This window comes from Oncorhynchus clarkii, chromosome 14 (assembly GCF_045791955.1).
Source record: "Oncorhynchus clarkii lewisi isolate Uvic-CL-2024 chromosome 14, UVic_Ocla_1.0, whole genome shotgun sequence".
NCBI classification, from domain to species: domain Eukaryota; kingdom Metazoa; phylum Chordata; class Actinopteri; order Salmoniformes; family Salmonidae; genus Oncorhynchus; species Oncorhynchus clarkii.
Window position 1 is genome coordinate 26,649,261 of NC_092160.1, and position 15,303 is coordinate 26,664,563.

At 46.5% G+C, this 15,303-nt stretch overlaps 2 protein-coding genes across 3 annotated transcripts in view; one reads left to right on the plus strand and one right to left on the minus strand.

Moving 5' to 3' along the window:
* Positions 1-15,303, minus strand: part of LOC139366468 (mono-ADP ribosylhydrolase 1) — a 169,595-nt gene that overhangs the window by 141,498 nt on the left and 12,794 nt on the right. The window lies entirely within an intron of this gene.
* Positions 1,222-5,827, plus strand: LOC139366051 (leucine-rich repeat transmembrane protein FLRT1-like). Its single transcript, XM_071103135.1, has 2 exons — positions 1,222-3,728; positions 4,601-5,827. Exons 1-2 carry the CDS (start codon positions 2,852-2,854, stop codon positions 5,821-5,823), a joined length of 2,100 nt encoding a protein of 699 aa, XP_070959236.1. The 5' UTR covers positions 1,222-2,851; the 3' UTR covers positions 5,824-5,827.

Genomic DNA, 15,303 nt, shown 5'->3' on the forward strand with positions numbered 1-15,303 from the left:
GGCTGGCCCTCGCTTCATACTCGTCGCCAAACCCACTGGCTCCATGTCATCTACAAGACCCTGCTAGGTAAAGTCCCCCCTTATCTCAGCTCGCTGGTCACCATAGCATCACCCACCTGTAGCACGTGCTCCAGCAGGTATCTCTCTCTGGTCACCCCCAAAACCAATTATTTCTTTGGCCGCCTCCCCTTCCAGTTCTCTGCTGCCAATGACTGGAACGAACTACAAAAATCTCTGAAACTGGAAACACTTATCTCCCTCACTAGCTTTAAGCACCAACTGTCAGAGCAGCTCACAGATTACTGCACCTGTACATAGCCCACCTATAATTTAGCCCAAACAACTACCTCTTTCCCTACTGTATTTATTTTATTCATTTATTTATTTTGCTCCTTTGCACCCCATTATTTTTATTTCTACTTTGCACATTCTTCCACTGCAAATCTACCATTCCAGTGTTTTACTTGCTATATTGTATTTACTTTGCCACCATGGCCTTTTTTTGCCTTTACCTCCCTTATCTCACCTCATTTGCTCACATCGTATATAGACTTGTTTATACTGTATTATTGACTGTATGTTTGTTTTACTCCATGTGTAACTCTTGTGTCGTTGTATGTGTCGAACTGCTTTGCTTTATCTTGGCCAGGTCGCAATTGTAAATTAGAACTTGTTCTCAACTTGCCTACCGGGTTAAATAAAGGTGAAAAAAATAAAAATAAATAAACACTCGTAATTGAGCTCAGGTGCATCCTGTTTCCATTGATCATCCTTGAGATGTTTCTACAACTTAATTGGAGTCCACCCAATGGTAAATTAAATTGATTGGACATGATTTGGAAAGGCACACGCCGGTCTATATAATATATAAGGGAGCAGGAGTGGCTTTGGGACAAGTCTCTGAATGTCCTTGAGTGGCCCAGCCAGAGCCCGGACTTGAACCCAATCAAACATTTCTGGAGAAACCTGAAAATAGCTGTCCAGCAACACTCCTCATTCAACCTGACAGAGAGAGAGAGCGGATCTGCAGAGAAGAATGGAAGAAACTCTCCAAATACAGGTGTGCCAAGCTTGTAGCCTCACACCCAACAAGACTCGATGTTGTAATCGCTGCCAAAGGCGCTTCAACAAAGTACTGAGTAAAGAGTCTGAATACTTGTGATTTCAGTTTTTTATTTGTAATAAATTTGAATTTTTTTATTTAAAAAAAAAAACTTTTTCTTTGTCATTATGTGGTATTGTGTATAAATTGATGAGGAAAAAATACAATTTAATCCATTTTAGAATAAGGCTGTAAAGTAACAAAATGTGAAAAAAGTCAAGGGGTCTAAATACTTTTTTGTTGGTTTATTCAAATTTATCAAGGGGGGGAAAGATGTTTTCCAGAATATTAACATCACCAATATTACCTAGGCTAATATGGTTCTAATTCTCCTCCTAATGTTTCCCCCTCATCATGAGAATTAAAACATCTAAAATCCTCTCACTAATTTTCTCTCTCCAGTTCTTCTCGTTAAACTTGATCCCATCTCTCGGTGTTCCTCTCACAAACTTCACTTCCCCTCCATGTCATTGTAAATAAGAATGTGTTCTTAACTGACTTCCCTAGTTAAATAAAAATAAACAAAATAAAAAAAGTCTGTCCCTCGCCCACTCTCCAATGTCCCTTCCTCTTCTAGTTGGTAGGAGGGACCCATATTATCCTGACAACTTCTTGTTGGTAGGAGGGACCCATATTATCAGGACAGCTTCTGGTTGGTAGGAGGGACCCATATTATCAGGACAGCTTCTGGTTGGTAGGAGGGACCCATATTATCAGGACAGCTTCTTGTTGGTAGGAGGGACCCATATTATCAGGACAGCTTCTTGTTGGTAGGAGGGACCCATATTATCAGGACAGCTTCTTGTTGGTAGGAGGGACCCATATTATCAGGACAGCTTCTGGTTGGTAGGAGGGACCCATATTATCAGGACAGCTTCTTGTTGGTAGGAGGGACCCATATTATCAGGACAGCTTCTTGTTGGTAGGAGGGACCCATATTATCAGGACAGCTTCTTGTTGGTAGGAGGGACCCATATTATCCTGACAACTTCTGGTTGGTAGGAGGGACCCATATTATCCTGACAACTTCTGGTTGGTAGGAGGGACCCATATTATCAGGACAGCTTCTGGTTGGTAGGAGGGACCCATATTATCAGGACAGCTTCTTGTTGGTAGGAGGGACCCATATTATCAGGACAGCTTGTTGTTGGTAGGAGGGACCCATATTATCAGGACAGCTTCTGGTTGGTAGGAGGGACCCATATTATCAGGACAGCTTCTGGTTGGTAGGAGGGACCCATATTATCAGGACAGCTTCTTGTTGGTAGGAGGGACCCATATTATCAGGACAGCTTCTGGTTGGTAGGAGGGACCCATATTATCAGGACAGCTTCTGGTTGGTAGGAGGGACCCATATTATCAGGACAGCTTCTGGTTGGTAGGAGGGACCCATATTATCAGGACAGCTTCTGGTTGGTAGGAGGGACCCATATTATCAGGACAGCTTCTTGTTGGTAGGAGGGACCCATATTATCAGGACAGCTTCTTGTTGGTAGGAGGGACCCATATTATCAGGACAGCGCCACTCCATTGGGCCCAGTGACTATTCATACACTCAAACACTTTCTTTGTTCAAACACCCAACAAAAGACATCACATCACTAAAAATTGAAAACACATTTACACAACACAAGAATTTCAAAATCCTGAAATGAGCTGTAAACTCTTATTCTTTCTCTTTCCTAAAGTACAACGACTCTCAAAACTCATTAACTCTTGGTCTCTCTCCCACTCACAGAGGGCGGGATTATGGCTGCCGAGAGTCTGACCGAGCTCCGTGATTGGCTCTTTCTGCTCCTCCTGTGCCTGACTCTATTGGCCGAGATGCTGGAGTTGGCGGCGGCAGCAGTTGCCATGGAGGAAGGCGAGGAAGACTTCCCGTGCCCGTCAGTGTGCCGGTGTGACGAGGGCTTCGTTTACTGTAACGACCGGAGCCTGAGCATGATCCCTCCTCTACCGTTAACAGCTACCGTTCTCTACCTACAGAGCAACCGGTTGGCCAACTCCGGCCTGCCGGCGTCGTTAGAGCGCAGCAGTAGTATCCGTGTGGTCTACCTTTACGCCAACCAACTAGACGAGTTTCCTATACACCTGCCGCCGTCGCTACGGGAACTACACCTGCAGGACAACAACATTCGGACGTTGCCGCGCACGGTGTTGGCCAGGTTACCGTTGCTAGAGAGGCTACACCTGGACGACAACTCCATCTCCACGGTGAGCATTCAGGAGCGGGCCTTCTCCGGTACGCGGCGGCTGAGGTTACTCTTCCTCTCCCGGAACCACCTGTCCAGCATCCCAGCCGGCCTCCCGGCTTCTTTAGAGGAGCTGAGGTTAGACGACAACCGCATCAACACCATCCCCACCCACGCCTTCCGGGGCCTGGCCTCACTGAGACGCCTGGTCCTGGACGGGAATCTCCTGGCCAACACCCGCATCGCTGATGACACCTTCTCCCGCCTGGCCAACCTCACGGAGCTGTCGCTAGTCCGCAATGCCCTGCAGGCCCCACCCATCAACCTGCCCAGCACACACCTGATGAGGCTGCACCTGCAGGACAACGGACTGATTCACGTGCCCCGGGGGACCCTGGACGGGATGAGGAGGCTGCAGCGGCTGGATCTGTCAGGTAACCAACCAGCCTGATGCTACCTGAGCCTGATCAGCCCTACATTAGACATTTTATTATCCCAAGGCCAAAAAAGTCTAAATAATAGTGCCGTTATCCAATACATAATTATGATACAGGCTACTGCACATTACGCACGACAGAAACACAGAATTGATGGAGAGAAAGACAGGGTGCACTTGCGTGCTCACTGATTTAAAATAACAATATTAGACTGATGGGCTGTTTTAAAACTCTGCAGTTGCAATTTAAAAAATGCATCTTTACAATGAAAAAATAAGGAAACCTCCGAAAGCCAGATGGAGATGTGTAAATTGGACATGCATTCAGTCTTTATATTACTGTTATGCTGCAGCAAATGTATTCCTACCGTCCACATGAAAAGAAGTTGCCATGATGAGATGATACATGCATTGTGAACTCCTCTTCATACTGAGATGCGCTGTCTGTCCCCACCCTAAGAGTTAATGATTGATCATGCAGATAGCAGAGAGTAGACCATGGCCCGTAGAGAAGACAGATTTACATATTGCATATAATTTAACACTTCCATTTCAAGTTATGCTGTTCATAAAAATAACATTCAAATTTACCGGTTTCTCGCAGTTATTTATAAAATCGGGAAAAGGGAGTGGGTTTGGGTGGTAAATCTCGGTAACCCGGTTCCCACTGTTCAACCCTTATGAGAACAGCTGCAAATAGTTTGCTTAGGATTCTAGTTAAGATTTGACATTGCTCTGAGTCTAGACATATACTCTGTATATTGCAGAGTAACTTTAGTGAACTACTCACAAAATTAGCAGCAGATGAGCATATTATTCTACATCAGGTGCCATACGTAGAGTGACTTGTGTCCACTTCCATGCCTGCAGGGAACAACCTGACCACTCTGCCCCGGGGGCTGCTGAGGGACACGGACGGCCTGGAGCTGTTGCTGCTCCGGGGGAACCCCTGGTACTGTGGCTGCAACCTGCACTGGCTCCACGCCTGGCTGTATGGCCGCGGGGCGGCGGTGACAGTACGGGGCCTGACCTGCCACGGACCGGAGGCGGTGCGAGGCCAGGCCCTCAGGGACCTCTCTGGGCTCATGGACCAGTGTGAAGGCCCCCCAGGAGGGGTGAACAGTGTGGGGGGTAGAGGAGGTGTCGTCACTAGTACTACCACCTTTCCCCCCACCCAGGGCTCTCTGTTCACCCTCAGAGCCATACGGCCGGGCCTGGTGAAGCCATTACCACCGGGAGGAGAGGCGGGGGGTCATGCCTCACACAACGCTTTAGAACTCACCGTGAAGCCTCTGTCAGCGGACAGTGTGCAGGTGACGTGGCTGTGCCCGCAACCGGCGCCCTCCTTCCGGCTGTCCTGGCTGAGGCTGGGCAGCAGCGCCGCTCTGGGTTCCATCACAGAGACGCTAGTACCCGGGGAGAGACAGCAGTACCTACTGACCCAGCTCACGCCACGATCACACTATCTCATCTGCCTGCTCCCCCTGCGCTCCACATCCTCCCACTCTGGAGGGTCACAGAGAGGACAGCAACAGGAAAAGGACACAACAGACCAGAGCCCTGTCTGCTCTCAGATAGAGACGGGGGAGGCTCTGCGCCCCGAGGGGGGAAATGGGGGTGAGGACTCGGACACAGAGATGGCAGCCCTCCCCCTGGCCGAGATCATTGGCGGAGCCACAGCCCTGGTCTCCCTCATACTCATCTTCGGCATCTTCTGCTGGTATGGCCAGCGCACCGGGTATGTCTCCGGGGAAACAGACTCCTATGGGGTCAGAGGTCAGCGCGTGGTCGGGAAGCCGTACGATGACTACGTGGAGTCGGGTACTAAGAAGGACAGCTCCATCCTGGAGATCAGGAGCCCCGGCTTCGCCATGACGCCCATGACGACCCATCAGCCACTGCAACCCAAAGGAGGGGAGGACGTGACCTACGTGCACACCATCTTCCCCTCAACGCATGGTAACGGCACCTACCGAAGCAACCAGAGTCACAACGGCATCATCACCCAACTGGGTCACACGGCAGGCTACGGGACCAACCAGGGTTACCGGGAGCAAGGGATGATCCCGGATATAGACTACTCCTACACGTGATGACATCATCATCTCAGACACACTTCTCCCACCCCCACCGGTTGGATGCCGTTCTAAGGATACGGTTCCAGCAGGCGGTTGGTTGGTTGGTCTCCTTGGTTCCAAAGTACCCTCTGTGCCTCCTCACTTCTGCTCTGAATCTTATTTATCTGTTACTAGCTGACTGGCTTGGGTTGCTGTGTCCCCACAGGGCCACCCCACATACATGTTTGCTGGGTGACAGAAGTGTTTCAGTGCTTCTCATGTTTATACATTGTTTTGAGGTCTCAGTATCTTTACAGCTACTGTACTCTTCCTTCTATTCCATAAAAGACCGTTAGTAGTTTGAGGTGGATGTTTAGGCGTAGGCAGACGCTAAAAGGCAAATATATTCCAGAGAGAAACACTTGTGTAGACTGCTACACTATATATACAAAAGTATGTGGACACACTTTCAAATGAGTGGATTCGGCTATTTCAGCCATACCTGTTGCTGACAGGTGAAAAAAATCAAGCACACAGCCATGAAATCTCCATAGACAAACATTGGCAGTAGAATGGCCTTCCTGAAGAGCTCAGTAACTTTCAACGTGGCACCGTCATAGGATGCCACCTTTCCAACAAGTCAGTTCTTCAAATGTCTGTCCTGCTGGAGCTGCCCCGGTCAACTGTAAGTGATGTTATTGTGAAGTGGGAATGTCTAGGAGCAACAATGGCTCAGCCGCAAAGTGGTAGACCACACAAGCTCACAGAATGGAACCGCCAAGTGCTAAAGCTCGTAAAAGTGGCCTGTCCTCGGTTGCAACACTCACTACAGAGTTCTAAACTGTCTCTGGAAGCAATGTCAGCACAAGAACTGTTCGTTGGGAGCTTCATTAAGTGGGTTTCCATGGCTGAGCAGCCGCACACAAGCCTAAGATCACCATGCGCAATGCCAAGTGTCGGCTGGAATGGTGTAAAGTTCGCCGCCATTGGAGTCTGGAGCAGTGGACTCGAGAGTGATCACGCTTCACCATATGGCAGTCCAACGGACAAATCTGGGTTTGGCAGAAGTCAGATGAACACTACCTGCCCCAATGCACAGTGCCAACTGTAAAGTTTGGTGGAGGAGGAATGATGGTCTGGGGCTGTTTTTCATGGTTCGGGCTAGGCCCCTTAGTTCCAGTGAAGGGACATCTTTACGCTACAGCATACAATGTCATTCTAGACGATGCCGTGCTTCTAACTTTGCGGCAACAGTTTGGGGACGGCCCTTTTCTCTTTCAGCATGACAATGCCCACGTGCACAAAGCAAGGTCCACAAATGGTTTGACGAGATCGGTGTGGAAGATCTTGACTGGCCTGCACAGAGCCCTGACCTCAACCCCATCGAACACCTTTGGGATGAATTGGAATGCTGACTGCGAGCCAGGCCTAATCGCCTAACATCCGTGCCTGACCTCACTAATGCTAATGGCTGAATGGAAGCAAGCCCCCGCAGCAATGTTCCAAAATTGAGTGGAAATCCTTCCCAGAAGAGTGGAGGCTGTTATAGCAGCAAAGGGGGGACCAACTCCATATTAATGCCCGTGATTATGGAATGAGATGTTTGACGAGACTGTGTCCACATACTTTCGGTCATGTAGTGTATACCTACTTCTGTATACACTGAGTAGACACACGGGTAAGGGTTTGATGGTACTAGTCACAACAACTCATCACTGACTGACAGAAAATATATATGTTCCTATCTTAGACCTCTACTTTTCTCTTTCCCCTCCTGTTTTTATATTTTATTTCTCTGTTTATTTTGTGCTGCAGAGAGAGAGAGAATGATAGCGAGATAACTTTGTTCTAGCTGAGAAGAGCTGATAGCAGCTCTGAGGGACAGGGGCTCCTACTGCAGCGATGTCCGCCCGGGAACTCTAGTGAGGGAGAGATAGGAGTAAGCATAGGGAGGTTAAAAAGAGAGACAGAATAATTGAGGAAGGGGGGATAATAAAAGAGGGAAAGGGTGAAAAGGAAGAATATAGACCCTGATCCTTCGAGAGAGATAAAGAGAGAGGGAGAAAAAGTAGGGAGCGAGATAGACAAAAGAGGGAGAGTGAAGAGGGAGAGTGAAGAGGGAGAGCAAAGGGAGAACTAATGGCAGAGGGAAACAGTGAAATGGAATATAGCTAGGACCTCATCCAAACCCAGCTTCTTCTTAACAGGACCTGTTCATTTCAACTTTACTCTCATTGATTTTTTAGTACAGGAAGGAGCAGACATTGAAAATAGTGTATTTATCAAACTTTAAAGAGATAAAATTGTTATTACAATTTGGTCATGGAATAAAATAATTCAACATATTGGCATTTCCCTTAACATACAGAACACCAATATTAAAGGATATATTCTTTTGCTTATTGCATGTCATCATAATATGAACGGCAAAGGCATGTTAACTGGACAATCATACAGAAATGTCTGCAATCAAATTAAGTAAATCAACCCAAAGTAAAAGGCATTTTCTATTGGTTGCTATCAGGAAAGATGAAGGGAAAAAAAAACATGTGTTTACAGTGATGTACCCATTCAGCACACAAACATCTGAACACAGCAAGCTGTAATAGCCGTACCATTACAGCTACTTAGTATCTACTAATCTATGTGCATCATAGTCAGTCATTCAGATCCAGCGAGACAGTCAGGTCACAGGGGGAGGGGGGGGGGGCAAAGAGTTCCGTAGAAATCATGGATGAACCAAACTACAGCACTGTGCATCTATGCACTCTAATCACACACTCTGAATTGTATTTCTGTCACTCTACGTATATTATAACAATGTTCTGGCCTCTCAATCACAACTGAATCACAATGGAGAGAAGAGTAAAGAGAGTGATGGGAAAAGGAGGGAGAGAAAGAAAAGAGATTGTTCGAGTGAGTTATGTATAGACTATAGTTTTTATTATAAACTGGGTGGTTCGAGCCCTAAGTGCTGATTGGCCACGGGTATGACAAAACATGTATTTTTCCTGTTCTAATTACATTTGTAACCAGTTTATAATAGCAATAAGGCACCGAGGGGGTTTGTGGTATATGGCCAATATACCACAGGAGTTTTTCCAGGCGCTCCGCGTTGCGTCGTACATATGAACAGCTCTTAGCCGTGGTATATTGGCCATATACCACACCCCCTCGTACCTTATTGCTTAAATATACCATGCTAAACTTAATTAGCCTTGTGTCTTTTTCCAATCCAAAACTCCAGTGGGAAAAGCATTCTGGGGGAAGAGAAAAGATCTAGAGCCTTCTTTAGGTCTTAGAAACCTTTCCTTTAAATACGCTCAGCTTTTCACAATGTCTTATGTATAAATCTAAACAGTGAGAACTGTTTGTTTGGTTTCTTTGATTTTCTATGCGAATAAAAAAAAATATTGGTTAAACTTCAAGTGTTTTCATATGCGTTTTAATGAGATGTGGTGGTGGGTTGTGTAAAATTATACTGTACAAATATACTGGCATAATATTAGGAAGAATCAAGTCAACTTAAATATACTGAACAAAAATATAAACGCAACAATTGACGATTTTACTAAATTACAGTTCATATAAGGAAATCAGTCAATTGAAATAGATAAATTAGGCCTTAATCTACGGATTTCACATGACTGGGCAGGGGCTTAGGCCCACCCGCATAGGCCCACCCACTTAGGAGCCAGGTCCAACCCTGGGGAGCCAGGCCCAGCCAAATCAGAATGAGTTTTTCCCTACAAAAGGGCTTTATTTCAGACAGAAATACTCCTCAGTTTCATCAGCTGTCCGGGTGGCTGGTCTCCGACGATCCCACAGGTAAAGAAATTGGATGTGGAGGTCCTGGGCGGAAGTGACTACAAATGGTCCGCGGTTGTAAGGCCGGTCGGATGTACTGCCAAATTCTCTAAAACGACGTTGGAGGCGGCTTATGGTAGAGAAATTAACATTCAATTCTCTGGTAAGAGCTTTGGTAGATTTTGTTTCATGTCGGTTATTTATTAAAATATTCACTCCCTGTACTTGCTTCTCGTCAGTCCTCACAGAATGCTGACATCACATATTGGAAGCATCAGAGTTTTTTCTCCTGGCTCCCCAGCGTCACCCCCGGCTCTCCCTCGCCTCACCCCCGGCTCCCCTTTGCCTCGCACGCTCGCCCGCCCCCCCTGCCTCTCGGCTCGGCTCCCCCCGCCCGGCTCCCCCTCGGCTCGGCTCTCGCCCGCCCCTCCTCCTCCTCGGCTCAGCTCTCCTCGGCCCCCCCCCCTGGGCTCGCCCCGCTCCGCCCCCTCGGCTCGGCTCGCTCCGCCCGGCTCCCCTCCCGCCCGGCTTCCCCACCCTCTGCTCCCCCTCGCCCCGGCTCCCCCTCGGCCCGGCTCGCCCCGGCTCCCCTTTGCCTCACGCTCGCCCGCCCGCTCCCCCCTCTCGGCTCGGCTCCCCCGGCCCGGCTCCCCCTCGGCTCGCCCGGCCCGGCTCCCCCTCGGCTCCCCTCCCGCCCGGCTTCCCCACCCTCTGCTCCCCCTCGCCCCGGCTCCCCCGGCCCGGCTCGCCCCGGCTCCCCCTCGGCCCGGCTCCCCCTCGCCCCGGCTCGCCCCGGCTCCCCCTCGGCCCGGCTCCCCCTCGGCCCCCCCTCGGCCCGGCTCCCCCTCGGCCCCCCCCTCGGCCCGGCTCCCCCTCGGCCCGGCTCGCCCCGGCTCCCCCTCGGCCCGGCTCGCCCCGGCTCCCCCTCGGCTCGGCTCGCCCCGGCTCCCCCTCGCCACACCTGCCAGGTGGCTGGATTATTTTGAGAAACACTCACCAACAAGGAAGTAAACAAACACTTGCGAGAAATAAGCTTTTTGTGCTTATGGAAAATGTATGGGATCTTTTATTTCAGCTCATGAAACATGGGACCAACACTTTATATGTTGCGTTTATATTTTTGTTCAGTATACATAATGCGGCAGAGTGATGTTCATTAAATATACTCTCTGAATACATAGTAGATGTGTTATTACTGACTAGATTTAGTAGCCTTAGGAAGCTACTCCCTATCGATTTGTGTGTGTTTGTATCCGCATGCTCTTGAGCGTGCGTGCGTATCTAGTCTATATGGTCTGGAGATGTGTGTGTGTGTGTGTGTGTGTGTGTGTGTGTATCTAGTCTACATAGTCTGTCTGTATGTTAACGTGAGGACATGCCTCCCATTCTAAGTGAGTACTAATGCTGTAAGCACAAATCAATATAACAAGCCAGGGAGGGCATAAGTGTCTATCTCAGACAAACAGTTTGTGTAACACAGTACAGGGCGGGTGTGTGTATGTGTGTACTATATGTTTGTTTGTTTATACGTTTTATTAGTCATACGGGATACACATAGTATACACCGTCCAACAAAATGCTTACTTGCAGTTTCCTTCTCGACAATGTAGTGCTAAGTAACTAACCAAAATGTCTGTTATTTTTAAACTAATTCACCTTCCTTGGTTCAATTATTTGAATTACATTTCGTTAGTTGCTTTTCTTGACCTCAATGCTCAGTTTCTCTAGAAATAAATCAAATCAAGCCTGAACTGTGTGGTAGGGATTTGTAGTTTCCAACAGGCCAATATTCTACATAGTTTAGTGCAGAAAACGTGGTAATTAACTACAATGGCCACAATCCATTGTGCACCTAATTGTCCAGGCTGTGTGCTGCAGACCAGAGAGGGAGAGAAGAGACTTAAGACCTGGGATTGAGAGCAGTTGTGTCGCAAGGTATCTCTACCTGAAAATACATGATCTAAGTGGTTAATAATTGGTACTCAGCAGTCATAAAAGCATGCCTTATTTACTTTGAAGAATTACTAAAATAGTGATTTTGTCAGAAAGCAGAGAGAGGAGATGATGACTTGTAATAAAATAATAAAGTCATCAAATAAAACGAATGTAATATACACAACAAGTCAAGTAATGTGAGTACATGATGGTTAATAAATGATAAGCAGTAATGTTCAATCACTACCATCATGGGACTTTTATTAATACTTTTATTCTGTGCTGTTACAGCACTCAGCCCATATAATACATAGTGCATTTAATGTTTTAAAAAAGTATCGAAACCAAAATCGAAAACCGGGCTAATTTAATTTTTTTGTCAAAACCTCAAAAAGCACTAAATCGCTCAACACTATGACAATGCAACAACAATATGAAATCAAAGATAACAATACGAATATAAAGTAAATGGCGCAGTAGAATAGCATAGGGCTGACCCGATTTAGAAGACTGGTCGATTGTTTGGTCGATAGGCTGTTTGTCGACCCATATTTCTTTAGTCGAGCAGTGGCAATAATAATAAAATAAAAATATGGTGCACAAGACACCTGTGTGATTGACACCGGTCTGAGTGGACTAATCCATTGTGGAGGCCACGGGGGTGGGACAGTCCATCACTCTAAGACATGTGATACTGACATTGTATATGGTTATATTATGTTAAAATAATAGTGCAACACTAATAAATCTAATATTTTATAACAAATGTGCTTTGTCCATCATTAGATACGGTCGCTGTCCACCGTTCTGAAACAATCTTCAGTGTGCCGTAGAGCTGGCACCTTAACCTATGTTGCTACAGTGGGGAGAACAAGTATTTGACAACCTGCAAAATCGGCAGTGTTTCCTACTTACAAAGCATGTAGAGGTCTGTCATGTTTATCATAGGTACACTTCAACTGTGAGAGACGGTATCTAAAACAAAAATCCAGAAAATCACATTGTATGATTTTTAAGTAATTAATTTGCATTTTATTGCATGACATAAGTATTTGATACATCAGAAAAGCAGAACTTAATATTTGGTACATAAACCTTTGTTTGCAATTACAGAGATCACAAGTTTCCTGTAGTTCTTGACCAGGTTTGCACACACTGCAGCAGAGATTTTGGTCCACTCCTCCATAGACCTTCTCCAGATCCTTCAGGTTTCGGGGCTGTCGCTGGGCAATACGGACTTTCAGCTCCCTCCAAAGATTTTCTATTGGGTTCAGGTCTGGAGACTGGCTAGGCCACTCCAGGACCTTGAGATGCTTCTTACGGAGCTACTCCTTAGTTTCCCTGGCTGTGTGTTTTGGGTCGTTGTCATGCTGGAAGACCCAGCCACAACCCATCTTCAATGCTCTTACTGAGGGAAGGAGGTTGTTGGCCAAGATCTCACGATACATGGCCCCATCATCCTCCCCTCAATACGGTGCAGTCGTCCTGTCCCCTTTGCAGAAAAGCATCCCCAAAGAATGTTTCCACCTCCATGCTTCACGGTTGGGATGGTGTTCTTGGGGTTGTACTCATCCTTCTTCTTCCTCCAAACACGGCGAGTGGAGTTCAGACCAAAAAGCTCTATTTGTGTCTCATCAGACCACATGACCTTCTCCCATTCCTCCTCGGGATCATCCAGATGGTCATAGGCAAACTTCAGACGGACATGGACATGCGCTGGCTTCAGCAGGGGGACCTTGCGTGCGCTGCAGGATTTTAATCCATGACGGCGTAGTGTGTTACTAATGGTTTTATTTGACACTGTGGTCCCAGCTCTCTTCAGGTCATTGACCAGGTCCTGCCGTGTAGTTCTGGGCTGATCCCTCACCTTCCTCATGATCATTGATGCCCCACGTGGTGAGATCTTGCATGGAGCCCCAGACCGAGGGTGATTGACCGTCATCTTGAACTTCTTCCATGTTCTAATAATTGCTCCAACAGTTGCCTTCTCACCAAGCTGCTTGCCCATCCCAGCCTTGTGCAGGTCTACAATTTTATCCTTGATGTCCTTACATGGCTCTCTGGTCTTGGCCATTGTGGAGAGGTTGGAGTCTGTTTGATTGAGTGTGTGGACAGGTGTGTTTTATACAGGTAACGAGTTCAAACGGGTGCAGTTAATACAGGTAATGAGTGGAGAACAGGAGGGTTTCTTAAAGAAAAACTAACAGGTCTGTGAGAGCCAGAATTCTTACTGGTTGGTTGGTGATCAAATACTTATGTCATGCAATAAAATGCAAATTAATGACTTAAAAATCATACAATGTGATTTTCTGGAATTTTGTTTCAGATTCCGTCTCTCACAGTTGAAGTGTACCTATGATAAAAATAACAGACCTCTACATGCTTTGTAAGTAGGAAAACCTGCAAAATCGGCAGTGTATCAAATACTTGTTCTCCCCACTGGATGGGCATAATAGCAAAGTTAACCAGCATATTGGGATTGAGAACAATGTGGCGGAGGCAGCAGCAGAGACAAGGATACATTCCCTGCCTTAGCCTAATTATCTAAGAAAATTGAGGAAACACAAACTTAATTAGGTCTATAATCAATAGCCTAAATGTCAAACGTGCCGGTCTTTATAAATCCTCCATATACATACAGACATCTCCAGAAATAAGACAGATCCTGCTTCTGTTTCCTGTTTGAGTGTTTGTTTAATAACTTACTGATTCTGTGAGCACCAAGCCTCATGCAGCAGCAAAATGTTGCATAAAGCAATTTCACAGATTTGGCTGTTTTTAAAGGCTTTACAATTTGTTTTTCATTAGAACAGACTGGTATTAATTATAATTAGATTTGTTTACACGGTTTCAAACAGGCAGAACAATGATACTGTAACCTAACAGCACCTGTTTGTCACACATAATATACACACAGCTCTCACAACTATACCCTCCTTTTTCTTGATCTCCTTATTGATATTATTAATCATCAATATAATAATAAGTAATGTTATCATTAGTAGCTTGTACAAACACTATCGAGCTGACGCGTGTTACTGTGTTCTGAGATTGTCATAACCTGGAAATATTGGTCACATGCATGCGATGCATACATGTTTCATGTAAAGAGAGCAAGGGTTGAGGGATTTCGGTAACAGAACCTTTCAGTCAGAAATAAGAAACTAAATGGCTGAAATTATGCTTCAGCAGGGACAGCGCTATAAACACTTGCTGTGCTGTGGTGCCTTTTCGCTGCAGTAGGGAGGAGAGCGAGACAACGTGCGCCAGTGTTCAGCATTCTGATGGCTTGTAGATAGAAACTGTCTGTTGGTATCAGACCTCATACCATCTCCCCGACGGTAAGGGCATGTGTGTGTGTGTGTGTGTGCACCAGCCATCTAATCTCTGAAACCTTTCAGTGAGCTAGCTAGCCCATGTGATTGTGCTCTTCCTGTCCATTTAACTACCTCTCACTGAGTAGCACTAATCGTAGTACAGTACAAAACTGACAACCTTTGGCAATGACATTCAATTGATACAAATTAATTACGTTCCTAGTAGAGTAGCAGGAGAGAGAATGCACACTGCTCCAGCATCAGGAGAGCTCTCGGGCAACACAGCCTCTCTCCGACCTACAGAATAAACACCGACTCATTTCCGCCTCTTACAGATTCAATGACCCTACTTAACGACCCTACTTAACGACCCTACTTAACGACCCTACTTAACGGCAGGAATAGAAAAGGAAAAGTATGAACACAGAACAATACAACCTTGTAGAATGGGTTCCTC